General features: G+C 38.5%; 1 protein-coding gene across 9 annotated transcripts in view; it reads right to left on the bottom strand.

Moving 5' to 3' along the window:
• Nucleotides 1–13,757, bottom strand: part of CPEB3 (cytoplasmic polyadenylation element binding protein 3) — an 88,873-nt gene that overhangs the window by 29,833 nt on the left and 45,283 nt on the right. For all 9 annotated transcript variants that reach the window (XR_014590643.1, XR_014590644.1, XM_083866782.1 and 6 more), the window contains 2 exons: nt 12,616–12,783; nt 10,936–11,025 (listed from right to left, as the gene is read on the bottom strand). Coding sequence is in view for 7 of the 9 variants with exons in the window: in XM_083866782.1 (XP_083722908.1) it covers nt 10,936–11,025; nt 12,616–12,783 (258 nt within the window). In the remaining 2 variants the exon portion in view is untranslated. The remainder of the gene's footprint in view (nt 1–10,935; nt 11,026–12,615; nt 12,784–13,757) is intronic.

Genomic DNA, 13,757 nt, shown 5'->3' with positions numbered 1-13,757 from the left:
GTTGTTCAAATGCATCAACCATGAGCTGAATCTTCTGGTACAAGGCCAGCATTTTGGCATGCAAACATTATATAGCCAACAGGGAAGGATTAACCTATTTCTGGTTCTTAGAATCTGGTATCTTTTCAAACAAAGTGAAATGCTGTAATGAAGAACTATATATAAGGTCAAAGAGTATTCGAATCTCCATGTCACGTGTCTGCATATCATCTATTGATTTCATTTGTAATTGATCTGAAATCCATCCTTCCCACAATTCAGCCCACTTGCAAAATCAGATGCAGGATTCATAATCTAAGGGTCACGTGTTTTCAGCTTTATAACACTCAGGTTGGGTGGCAGAATTAAGAGAATGAAGAGACCTTCCCCTTTCCATTCTGCATAGCAAGTCAGAAGAGCCTTTGGGTAGTCACATGCATTGATTTCATCTGCAAAAGGGAAGGACCGTGAAACAAGCTGAGCTACCTTCGAAGCACATCTTTCATCCGTTTAGACAGCGTCATTTCTGATGTTTTTATCAGCTTCAAGATTACAATAAAATCTAGCATCGACTTCAGATTTCTTATAAATCTACCTCATATTATGTAAAAAAAAAGGATGGAGTTAAAATGTGCAAGAAAATTAATGTTCTAGTCTCATTTCTTTAGGATTGATGTTAGATGGCTGAGATGGCTGCCTCAAAGAACTAGATTTAAACAGACTTAACTTTTCCATGAAATATATATATTTCACTTCCTCTTCTTCTTTTTTTTCTACTAGATATTAAAAAATAGTTTTGAACTGAATTATGGTTGTATATACTAGAACTTTTAGAATAAAGTTGTTTTAAAAGCCCACAGGAAAGGAACATTTAGAAACAGTGTGAACCAAATTTCTAAATCAGTTAATGTGATGACAAGGGTCATTGCTCAAAGTCACCTTAGTAATCTTATTAGAAGATGCTTTGAACATGAATAAAACACATTTCTAAATGCAAAGATGAAACGACTATTAAAAATGAAACTCATTTTTGAAAAATAAAAATCCGAAGTGTTAAAAAACCTGCAGACTTTCCTTTAAACATTGCAGTGACATGACTGCATTTTCAAAAAACTTCAAAGGCTTTAAATACTTAAGAAACCTCAAAATAGAAAAGGCTGTAATCTCACTTAGCTACTGCGGAAGAGTGAAATTATGTATTAGTCAGGGCTGCAAAGATTAATTTCTTTTAGTCGGTCTAATTTTATATGGCAGTGTTTGACCCTGTCAGCTGATTCTTTTCTCCAAAAAACAAAGGTGTATAAGAAATAGGAACAGTCTAGAATCTTACAGTGACTCTTCTATTTCTGCACATTTACATTTTTACACGTTTTTCATGAATATCAGACTAAGCCTGGTTGGTGTGATATGTAAGAAATTCCTCATATGCCACATTACAGACAGGTACTGGGGAAGGGTTTGTTTGATTTTAATTAAAGGATTGTAATCCATATTCTCAGTTACATTGAAAAATAATTGGATCCTGAATCTTAATAGCAATAAAATGAAGAATACATGTCAAATGGAAGACAGGAGACATAACAAGAAAAGGCAGCAGTCGAGTGGATCATAGAGAAGAGCTGAATGAAAACTGAGGCTCTGCATCAGTAGCTTCTGTAAAATAAATTGCATGTCTTCATAATTCCAGTCTTAACACTAAATAGCCCACATCATGAGATCACCAGAAGAACTGAAACTAACACTTCACCCTCACTAATAATGATCTTACCATATCACAAATAACAGAGAAAACAGAAACCTTCTATTTTGTCATAAATATTATGGAGCATTTTTCTCCACATCTTCAATTTAAGTGGAAGAAGAAACCCAATTCACCCACAGAACCTCTGCTTTCTGGGCATGATTATTTGTGGGACATAGGAGAGGTGCCCCAATGTTTCCTCAGTAGAAAGGACATTTCTGCAGTGCTGTAGTAAATAATACAGCTAAAGATTTATAAAGTCTTTTCAGTTCCAAAATATGTCAAGAAGCAGAAAGGATTTTCTAGCCATCATTACTTTATTTTCACCACTTATGGGTAAAAAAGCCCCAGAAGAACAGTATACATATGCCATCTCAGTTTGTCCTGTAGTAAAAATACTCCCACCCACCTGTATTAAAAAAGAAAAGACTGAAATAAATTACTTGGAGGTTTTGGTGTTTTTTAACCAAAAGAATATTCTACAGGCATACTGAAGCCTGTCTTTATCTGGCATTTTACTTCTAAACTAATATAAAACATTGCAACAGCAAATTTATAGTGTCTCCTCTTTCAAAGGTCACAGCCATTTTCAACATCAGACTTCAGACTGCAACATGATCTACAGCAACTATAAATCAGAATTAAAGGGTATAAAAACATAAAAGAAAGGCTCTAACATACAATTTGGTTACTGTAGTTGTAACAGTAGTCATATGAATTTCATATGATGAAGACTAAATATTTGATGAGGTGGAAGCTATCTTTGGGAAGTTTACTGAGTTAGCAGCATGAAAAAAACAAGCAGTCATACTTGTAAATATAAAAAATCCAACTAAATTCAGAATTGAACTTTTTAAATTTTGATTTTCAAGGGCAATATGCAATGGTGACTGCTCCAGGCAGAGCAGCTCATGGTTATCATCTGAAGGGGGTCAGGTCTGTTGCTGCTGCTTTTGCTCTGAACAGATGGCTTAAGAGAGATCAGTTTCCAAGTTTGAACAAAACCTGTTACTCTTCTTTGCAAAAAAAAAAACATTTTCCAGTCCTACTCCAACCAACGTTAACACGGAAAAATTCTACAGAAATATAAATGCTCTGCTTGATTTCAGCTTTTATTTCAAGCACAGTATCAGCATGAGGTAAAATGAATTTTCAGAGGAAGAAAGCACCGGTCCAAAAATCCAGGCTAGCTGGATTTCAGTTATTTTAAATTAAATTTGATATTGGGTTTTACAATAAAATAGTTTTCACTTTAAATTATATGTTTTTCTTAACTTTTTTTTAAGAAGAAAGCAAGCAGCACTTGCTAGAGCTATGATACACAAAATATTTGGGACTGTTGTCAATAGCTTCAAAGTAAGGTACTTCAATCAAAAAGAAAAGACATTCTATGTCATTTGCACAGATGAAGCTAGTAACATATTTTCTGATTTTTGTATGATTGTAACCCTCCTGTGAGCTGTAAAACATTTCTAAGGGCAGAACACAGAGCTTCAGCACTAAGCTTTGACTTCCCTTCTTTTAATCAAGTAATCAATTTGTCATTTGCTGCTGTGGTGCTGCTAATAACTGGTTTGAATGTTCACTCACATGTGGATTGGTTTCAGGTTCTGGTTTGTTCAAATTTCTTGTCTTTGTTGACTATAAGATGCAGCTTGAAAAATCCTCCTTAATAACAGAAGGAATTTTCAAAAAATTGGATTATGTTGAACAACAAATTCCTCTCAAAACCAAAGAAAACCTAAAACTGTTTCTGGTGATTAAGAGTATGCATGTTCCTGGGAGATAAGCAGAGTATATTTAAAAAAAACCCCAAAAAACCTGGATTTACAAAATCCTCTAAAAAGTTGTGTTTACCTTTATTAATGGAGCTGCCCAGCCTCCACTGGTGTACAGCTGACTACTGGTTACACTCTCGGCGTCATCAGTAGTCAGATACATTGTAGGTCCCAAAACCAGGTAGGATTTGCATGGTATGGAGTAGACACGACCTGCCAAGCACAGCACTGAGACAGCTGAGGGAAACACCAGCTCTGACGTGCTCCAAGCTTTTGAGATCAGAGGCAGATGCAGTGCCTTGGGCAGAGACACCCACAGCATATCCAGCACCTGAAATACTCACACTGCCAGTCCTAACCTCCGATTTGAGGGGACACAAGTATAATTAGGGGTATTACCTTTGATAAATTGATGATGTGTGCATTCCAATGATCTTGCACCAATTTTAGATTACTGCACCATTATTAGGGGTAGAATCACTGAAGTGATCCTAGGAACTGAATACATAATTTTACAAATATATTGCCTGTAGGGCTTCTTGAAGAGAGCACAAGTTTTTAATGCATTAAATAATTACAACTGGTTGGGGGTGGGAACAGGGAACAACTTACTTTTTAGATGACCATCAGAACAAAGAATATGCTGCAGTGCTAGTACAGAATCTGTCTGTGCACCACCTCTAGAACAACCCCTTCAATATATTTCAATAATTTGAAAGGATAATTTGGTGCTTCATAAATTATTAGCAAAACAAGGTAGCACAAGCTACTACAAAGCAAGAAATAATATTAAATCTTCAACAGCACTATTCAAAGGACAGCTTTTATCCTGCAGGCCATAATACTTACAGACCAATTCATGTATTTCCATTTATAAAATAAAAGAAAAGGCAACATCTAATAAAATATTATTGGGGGGGACCCACAGTAAAACCTACTTTGGTTTAGGAGAGGTTAATGAGAATAAGACAAATATTTAACCCCTTCTATTTGACAAAAGTGGTCTGGCTACCTCTAGAGATAAACATAAAGCTTTTTATGTACTTAGATATGTTCAAATTACTGAAAAAAGGTCAAATGCTGGCAAAAAATGTGATTTCTTCTATAGCAACCTAGCAATTCTGAAAGAAAGTAGGCTCTGTTGAAAGCATCATGAAAGCTGGGAGAAAATTATCCTGCAATGCTACTTCAGAATCAGATTTGTTCTGCCCAGGCTGGGATGGCTCAAAAATACTTTTGTGTTTTGCCTCACCAGATTCTTATTTTCCCCTAGAAAGAGCAGCTGCAAATGGCATCATTTTAGAGGCAAATTTCTTACATGAAGGAAGCTCCTTGAATGCTCTTAGACACCTGGCACAGCAGTCTCAAAGACAGACATTTAAAAATCATCATTATCTGCACACCACCAAGAATCCTCAAACGTTTAGGACAAGACACGAAACAGTGTTAAGAGCTTAAAAAAGGGAGGCTCAAACAAAAGTCAAAGAAAATTCTCTGCAAAACCAAGCTGAAGTCACACAGCTACAGAAGAGCAGATTAGTGAGTGCTGCATTTTGCCGCAACACATTTTGTGACTTGCATCGATTTGGGATTTTGCTGCCCTGCTGTGGGAAGACACAGGGACTACAAATGACAGTCATGACCTCAGATGTCAGTGGGTAAACGACTGACACTGCACACGAGTGTTGGGACATAGGTAAACAACATCTAAAACCGCCCCCAGAATCCCTCTTTGCCATGCAATGTAACTCTGGATAGGGAATGCCAGTTTCCATTCTAACAAATATTTCCATTCTAACAAATCTCTGACTTCAGTTTCTTAAATACAGAAATCGGCTCAGCATTTCATGCTGGACTGTGGTGGTATCATATATGATTAGTTAAGCCAGGCAGGTTTCTAGATTAGCTGCTGTATTTGGACAAACCAGATATCTTCCTATGAATATAACTAATTAAATTCGAATTGTGACTCCATACTTTCTCCTTGCAACTGCTCACTCTTGTTCCTCTGGCAGAAACTACAACTGCCACTGCAGTGGCAATGGAATTAACCATGGAAATGGTCTTCATCCATGAAATCAAGATCAGTCACAAGACTACAACAACAGTGTTCCCATCTAAACAGTACTTTGGAGAGAATCAGAGAGGCTCACACGGTCTGTCCCACCAATTGTTTTTAAATTAAAGCACGAGAAGCATTTAATATTACTTTGTGCAACTTTCCTTACACTATTTTGTTTTTCACGAGATCTCTCTCACACTAGTGGCCCATATGGAGCAGTAGGGACAAATGTGCTTCATTTTATCAGATAGCAGGATAACAAACTAAAGAACAGGGAAAACAAAAGGATCAGACTGCTGCATCACACATCTAAATCAACTGTAAAGCCAAAGCATTCCTCCCATTTCAAACCCATCCTATTTCCATGCTTCATTTTCTAACTCTAATTCTCTATCCAAACATCAATCTTTCTAAATGCAAAAACAAAAACAAAAAAAAAAAAGGAAATTTTTGCATAATTTTTGGCATTTTAAAACACATGGTGCAGTTCTTAGTGATTACTAGAAAAATACTAGTTATCTCAAGGAAAACCCAGTAAAGAGTTTTTTAAAAGTTGTTTTAAAGCCAGAAATCTGTTAAAGAAAAAACAACTGAAAAAAATGTTTTTGAAACAGTTGGCACCATCTGTTTCATAAAAAAAAAAGGAAAGAAAAAAATTACTGTAGTTAGCATAAGCACTGCTTAACTCAGCACACCAGCAAATAAGTGAAAATCCCATCAATTTCTATTTAAATAAAACATGAATTATCTGAATTTTGCCAGAGATAAATAGACTGTGACATGGTAACGTACAACTACTTTTGATAGCATTCTTTAATACATATTTCTTTATTTCTCAATGTCTCATAGGTACTCAAAAGATACTTAATCACAAACCACATTTAATTCCCAAACTCTGGGGTGAAAGCCAAGTAAACACATTATGAACTGGGCATCTGCTTACCCAAGACCAACACATGGCATTTATAATTTTGCCAGTTCAGTTAGTAACATATCCAAACAGATGCCAGAGGAAGTAATCCAAAGACTTCTCAGGCAATGGGAATGAATTGGCCTTATTCAGAGGCAAAGCATTAACAACCACCTCATGCATGACACAAACATAAAAACATGGTGCTAAGCTTTACAATGCACAGGAGGGGTAAAAAGAAATGTTAAGGCAACAATGCAGATGCTCAGAACTAGAAATAGGAGCCTCTTACACACATTGTCAGCTGTTGGCAGTTTCTCTTGCCCAAGTGCACAATATTCACTTTCAGTGATGAAAACATCCCTGTTCTCTCAGCAACCTAAATATGGAATTCACTGGGAACCAAGGTAAGGTAAGGTGTGCTTGATCTACACAAGAATTTGGGGTTTGCTGTTACAATGCCCAAAACTCAGATGCTGACAAAGCCAGACTACTTTCACAAACATGTGATCAGTGTATTCTGTGATGTCAGACAAATGGCAGCATTTGGGTAACAAACCCCAGAGAGCAATGATGTGCTTGAGGAATATTTTGCAGATACATCTGTGTTGCTGTGCCATCCCCAAGGTCCAAAATGGCACTGTTGACACCACACTGGGATAAGCCTGGTGTTATGCCCACGCTGGAGGTCCCAGCTGGAGCTCAGCATCATTTCACACACAAATGTTTGTGTCTGTCAGGCCCAGCACTAAATCTGAGGTAATGTGCCTGAGCAGACCTGTGGTGACACCATCCTGCTCAGGATGCCAATTCCAGGAAAACCTTCTTTGTTCAAGCTCAGTTCTGCAGGAATGTTTCTGGACTCCAACTGGTCCCAATGATAGCTTACATGACACAGCAGCTAAGCTAATCAACCCCACCAAGGAATAAATTAGCTAATAAGGCTTGCTGGAACTGACTACACATCTATAGCCTGACTTGCTCACTAAACTAACCAGATAAAGCCCTTGGGGGGGCTGGTGGCTGGTGGTGGAGGTCACTAGACTGTAAGCAACATTTTAATCTTTCAGATTTCATGCTTGATCAGATTAGCCATGGCTAATGGTTTCTGCAGCCCTCTCTTCCTAGCCCTAAGAAAATCAACAGAGTGCTCCTAATACAGGGTGACTACAGGGAATTCAAGTGTTGCACCAGCAAAGCAAACATTCCAAAATTCAATAAATTATACCAACAAGTAGATACTGGAAATCTGTATTGATTCACTCAGGACTGCAGGGGATGTTGCATCACCTGGATGTAACTGAAGACAGAAAACCACGATGTGAAGCAGTTCCAGCATAAAACTTCACTGACTGTGCTGACCCATGGAATCATCTGCTGATGTTCTCTGCCCCAAAGCTCTCAGTGAACACTTCTCAAAGCAAACACAAAAATCCTGAACCTTGCTGAAAGAGCAGACAGTGCCCAACGGTCTGACCCTCCAGTAATGGAAAAGGCCATCCATCAAAAGGACACTGAAGTCCATCTGGAAGTGATGACATCTGCTCAGAAAGAGCAGGGCTCAATTTTACTGTCTCTGGGGCACATTCAAGGAGGTGGGAGAAGCCTTGAAGGTCAGGATTTATCAATGTGTGAACAGCCTCTGCATCATTCCCACCTCATTCCAACAGTTAATTTCTCTTGTTTTCTTTCAAGACTGCTAGCATACAAACCCCAGCTCATTCTCTCCTCTATAATTTCATTTGTCCTTTGTTTTTTTGGACATGTTTTCCATTTGGAAGACTCATATTCATAACGTCAGAGAATTTACAGACTAACAATGCAACATGGAAGACATCTAGAAAAATGAAGGGAGAAAACATTTGAATTCATGAGTACTTGACAGCTGAATAAGTCTCACTGAATTTTACACCAAGTATAATTTCAAATATCTCTTTTTGTATTTTTAAGGAAATGTCCAATAATGCGCCAAAACAGCTTAAAAAAAAAAAAAAAAGTAAAAGAAACCAAAACCCCCCAAAACTAAAGCCCACCAATTTAAATTTTAGGTCTAAAGGAACTTCTGACCAAAACCAGCATTGGAGACATTTTATTGTGGTACTTCTGAAAATGATTCCATGATAACTTTGAAAAGTACTCTTTATTGAAAAAAAAAAAAAAAAAGGCCGAAAAGCTGTGAAAAAATTACAACAGACATTACTTTACCCTTTAACTCCTGGAAATAATATTGTGTCTTCTGTGTAGCTGCTGCCTGTAGGGGATGGTACATTTGACTTACAGAGCTTACCATGACTGTAAGTGAATGTCAGAGCCAGGCATGCAGGATGTCTGATGCTGCAGCCCTGACTGATAACTAAGAAGTCAGATATAAATAAATCTGGAACAGTTGGGATTGACTGTTGTTTAGCACTTTCAGACAGACGTTCAGGGCAACTGGCAGGGGCTTTGAAAGCTGTTTCCTATATTAGAATCATGACAAAAATAGAAGTGAGGCTTCATTCCCTTGTCTTCAGCTAAAATAGATCTTACTCAAAAACATTTTACAAGTTTGTCAAGGCATAACTAGTCCACAATCAGATACAGAACAAAATCAAAATTGGAAGCCCTATGTTAATCCAACAAATAGTTTCTTATTGAATTAACAAGAGGAAAAAAATAAAAATGGAAAAGAAGTAGAGAATACTAAGAGATAATAAGGACAAGGAGAAGCTGGCTTTTCTACTTTTTTAAAAAAAATCTTTTAAGTGAAGGCACAATTAGAATTCACTAGCCAGAAAGACCCAAAAAAATCTCTAAAAATAACATAAAGGGAAAAGCACATATTTTACCAACTATCCTTAGGAATATTGCAGGGAGATTGAGGTTTGGGGGGGTTTTTTTGCTGTCTTTGGGGCTGTTTGATTTGTTTTTAAATTCAAGAACAGATGTTGCATAACTGCTGACAGCAAGGCTGAGTGGTGAGAATGGAACAGGAAAGAGGAAGCATGTATTTCTCTTCTGATTCTAAGTGAGGGTTTCTCTTCTGACTTTAAGTGTTCCAAAAACTGTTCACAGGGCAAGTATTTGTCACAGTGTTATCTTGCCTCCAGCAATTAAGCTTCTAAATAAATTAAGTTGGCTTTTATTTGTGTGTTTTTACAGTCAAAATATAGCTATCAAAATATTGCAGGATTAGCTAGTTCACTGACCGAACAGCCCATTGTTCTGCCAAAATAATCAGTGGCCTTAATGAGCAATTAAGACCTTCCAGGGTCAATGAGAAATTAAAATCTTTGTATATAGACCAGAAATCTTATGTACAACTTCCTGCTACTGTTTCAGATGAGCTTACGAGTGAACTCAGGAACTACATGCAAGAGGCACATGTGAAAGAGGCAAGAATGTACCATACAAAATCAGAGAGACTAGGGTATAGTAAAAGCTATTGGATTTAGCCAAATAACCCTCCCAAAACAGATTTCCCACAAACTCTTTTTTCTCACCCAGAACAGCTCTGCATAAAGTTGTGCTGCCTGATAAGAGGTTGCCCCACATGCACACGACTGGGGCCCACCCTGTGCCCGTGGTGCCCCCTGGGCAGAGCCTGCTCTGTGCTCAGTGCCCAGGGAGCCCTGATGTGGAGCTCTGGGGCAGGATCCATATGAAGAATGACTGAGGGAGCTGGGGTTGTTTAGCCTGGAGAAAAGGAGACTTAGAGGTGACCTTATCACTCTCTACAACCTCCTGAAGGGTGGTTGTAGCCAGGTGGGTGTTGGTCTCTTTCTCCTGGCAGCAACTGACAGAACAAGAGGACACAGTCTTAAGCTGCACAAAGGGAAATATAGGTTGGATATTAGGAGGAAGTTTTTCACTGAAAGAGTGATTAAATACTGGAATAGTCTGCCTGGGGAGGTGGTGGAGTCACCATCCCTGGATGTGTTTAAAAGAAAACCAGATGTGACACTTGATACCATGACCTAGTTGTAGTGTTAGGGCTGGGTTGGACTCGATGATCTTGAAGGTCTCTTCCAACCTACACATTCTGTGATTCTGTGATCCCAGGGCAGGATCTCGGCTCCTGGGACGCAGCACACAATGGAGTCACTTTCCTGCAAAACTCTGGGCACCCAATCCAGGGACCCAATCCAAGTGACTTCCAGTTTATTCCCATGGGTTTTGCAATGTGCCAACCACAACAGAATCAACTAGGAAATCCCTGCAACTCACATTCTGTCTACTGCTGGTACAAATTAAGGCATAATTCCAGGGTTCAAGGAGTGCTGAAGAAGTACACGCAGAGGAGCACATTTCAACAACCAAATTGTGAACTTTTTCCCCATCATGACAATGGCTTAAAATAGGCTTGATGAAAGACAGAAAATTCACCATAAAGAGTAAAAAGTTTGCTTTATAGTGGATTGCCACATGGCAGATGTAGTTTTCTTTTACTAGAACAGCCTTCTTAAGTGTATTTTAAACTATTTACCTTTAGGTGGAAAATATGACTTGCTTTCAGCTTTGTGAGGCCAGTCCACCACAAGAGGTCCAAACCTACGAAAGCTGGCAGTGATTTCATCTACAAAAAAACAAATGAGGCACCTTAGAGAGAATGTAAAAACTGACAGTGGCAAGGTTAAAAAGTCTTAAAAAACAAATCAAGAACAGTGAAAACTGCAATAATGTCCATAGAGGATGCCTAAATATTCTTTCATCTCTGTGCTGTACATGGCTGCTTAAAAAAAGTGATTTTACATTCCACTAGTGGAAGTCTGCAGCAGGACTAAATGCAAACATGATCTATCAGGAGTGAATATGCTTCAGCTGCGGTCTATTTCTAATTATAGCCACAAAGCAGGGTCAGATGCAGCCACATGGGACTGACGGAGGAGTTCCATGTCAGCACGGCTGCTCCTTGCAGCCTGCCCTAGAAAGAGGCTGCAGCAGGTCATGCCACTGTGGGCATTTCACCTTCCTCAGGCCCCTCAGGAAATCTGCCTTGAACTAACAAGTTTTTTCTTCACTTTTTAAGCATCAATTTGCAACCACTATGTAACACACATCACAAGCTACCCTATAGGACAATTTTGGTTTATATGTAAATCCTTCAGAAAAAAGTATTTTAAATTGTTTTTGAAAAAATCTTATTTTCTCAATACATTTTAAAATTTACTTTAAAGAAAGAATGAGTTTAAAATTGTGTCTAATGTGATGTTAGGCAGATCAGAGTAACAAACCATCAGGAGAAAAGGCAGTGGGGTTTTCCAGTTTGATTCTGAATGACCCAGCAATGTTCACATCAGTTGTGCCTGTTGGGCTGCTGCTTCTTACAGCTACAAATCCAGATTACCCACCAGACCCCACAGAACAGCCCTGTAACTAGTGGTGTGACATGGGAACTGCATTTGAGGTGTTTGTAAACATCGACTGGCAACTCATACTACTTCTTCATTAAAACTGTACATGGTTTAGGCTTCAGATTAGAGATCTCCCTCTTTTCTTTATAAGGCATCCTCAGATTCCCTGTGTATGCCCATTGAAGCTAGACAGAGGTGGATTCCAGCTGTATTCCACCTATGAAAAATACACCAAAAACTGTCATGATTTTAGTTTGGGAGTAAGGGTTTGTGGGGCACACACAAGTAGAGCAGATAATTATTGAGAAAAACTCCGACCATCCTTGCTAAGCAGGTTATTACTTTGTAACCATATTATTACCCTGTATTTATCATCTGAAGCCTGCATACAGGCTGGGTATAAGAGCTGATTATTTAAAGCCCACAGTATTTTGGTAAGGACTGCATTAAGAAAGTCTTTAAAGTCAACCACATCCAAGAATAGGAAAAGACTATGGAGGAGAGACAGTACCCACTAAGTTCCCTTTTTCAGCTTTCCCACTTGACAGCCGTGGGAAGACATGCAGATCAGAAGATCTGCTGTGCAGCCACTTCTGTCTCCATCTCTTCTCATCTACAGTACACAAGAACATCAAGTAAATTCTCGGGTGTTGCAGGGGGTGGTACTGTGTGTTAGTTCTAAGTAATGCCACAAGCACTGCAAGAGACACACCTGGGAAAATCCATTTGCTCCTATGAAAATCTGACCTTTGTAATAGTAATTATATGAAAGTCAATTCCCACAGCTTAGCAATGCAAGTGATTGACAGTACCTTCATCAATGTCAGGAGGGAGCCCTCCAACAAAGACCTTTCTGGAGTAGCGTTCCACTCTCTCCCCGTTCTGGCAGCGCGTCGGAGAGCTGAGACCCGAGGACAGTGACTGATCACCGTGGCTGTCGTCTAGGAACCCATCCTCAAAAGGGAACAGTGAAGACCGACCTGAAACAGATTTTGTAGGTTCTATAGTTAACGTTACCTGCTGCAGAAAGAAATATTTCAGTAAAATCTTTCCCTTTTACTGTTTTCCTTTAACAGAACTTGCATTAAAGGACCCAGCCAGGTGGTCCAGTTGTCCAATTCATGTTCATTAGTATTGTTTCTATTTTTCCAAGAGTGTATTACCCTTACCAGACAATAAACCTAATTTAGCTCTAAAACAAACTCTTGAGAATGGATAGAAATGAAAAACAAGTTATCTGATGAAATGATGTGTCACAGCTGTAGAAATAATCTTTGCAAGATTTACATTTCAAATCAGATTTACACCTTCCATAACAGATCTTGAAGGAATGGTCTCAAGATCCCTCAAGCCTCTGCACTGCAGAACAGGACAGTTCTCTGAGTGCTGTACAGGATCCTGAGAACAAGGGCTGCAGCACTTCCACCTCCATGGAACACAGGCCCATGCTGAGAGGGGAGCAAACAGCAAAATAAACATGGAAAAGCTTTGGACTGTGGATATTAAACACAAAGTAAAGAAACTTAGTGAACAACAACAAAAAAAATCTTGTTAAATAAACCACAAAGAACTTGCACTTGAAGGAAAACGTTAGCTAGAACAGCCTGTCAGCCTGTTTGTTACTCAGAGTTAAAACATCTTTTCAGTAATGAAAGAGCAAAATCAGCATAAATGGCTGCTACTCAGTTTGTTAATGAAACGTAAAGAATTTATCTGTAACTATCTGATGTGATTAACTTGTTGCTATTACTAACAAAGTATATACACATTATCTTAAAAACAGATACATTAACAAGGAAGATTAAAAAATACTCAAATACAACACTTGCCAACTTTGCATTTAACAATTCCCTACAGCTGAGTTGAAAAATACATCCTGCAATATAGAGAGATGCATAAAGAGGAACTACACCTCAACTCTGAAAAGGCTACTTCTCCCTTCATACCATTGCTC

The sequence above is a fragment of the Zosterops lateralis genome, assembly GCF_965231275.1.
Source record: "Zosterops lateralis genome assembly, chromosome: 8".
NCBI lineage: Eukaryota > Metazoa > Chordata > Aves > Passeriformes > Zosteropidae > Zosterops > Zosterops lateralis.
Note: the sequence above shows the minus strand (reverse complement) of the source record. Positions and strands in the feature narration are given on the sequence as shown.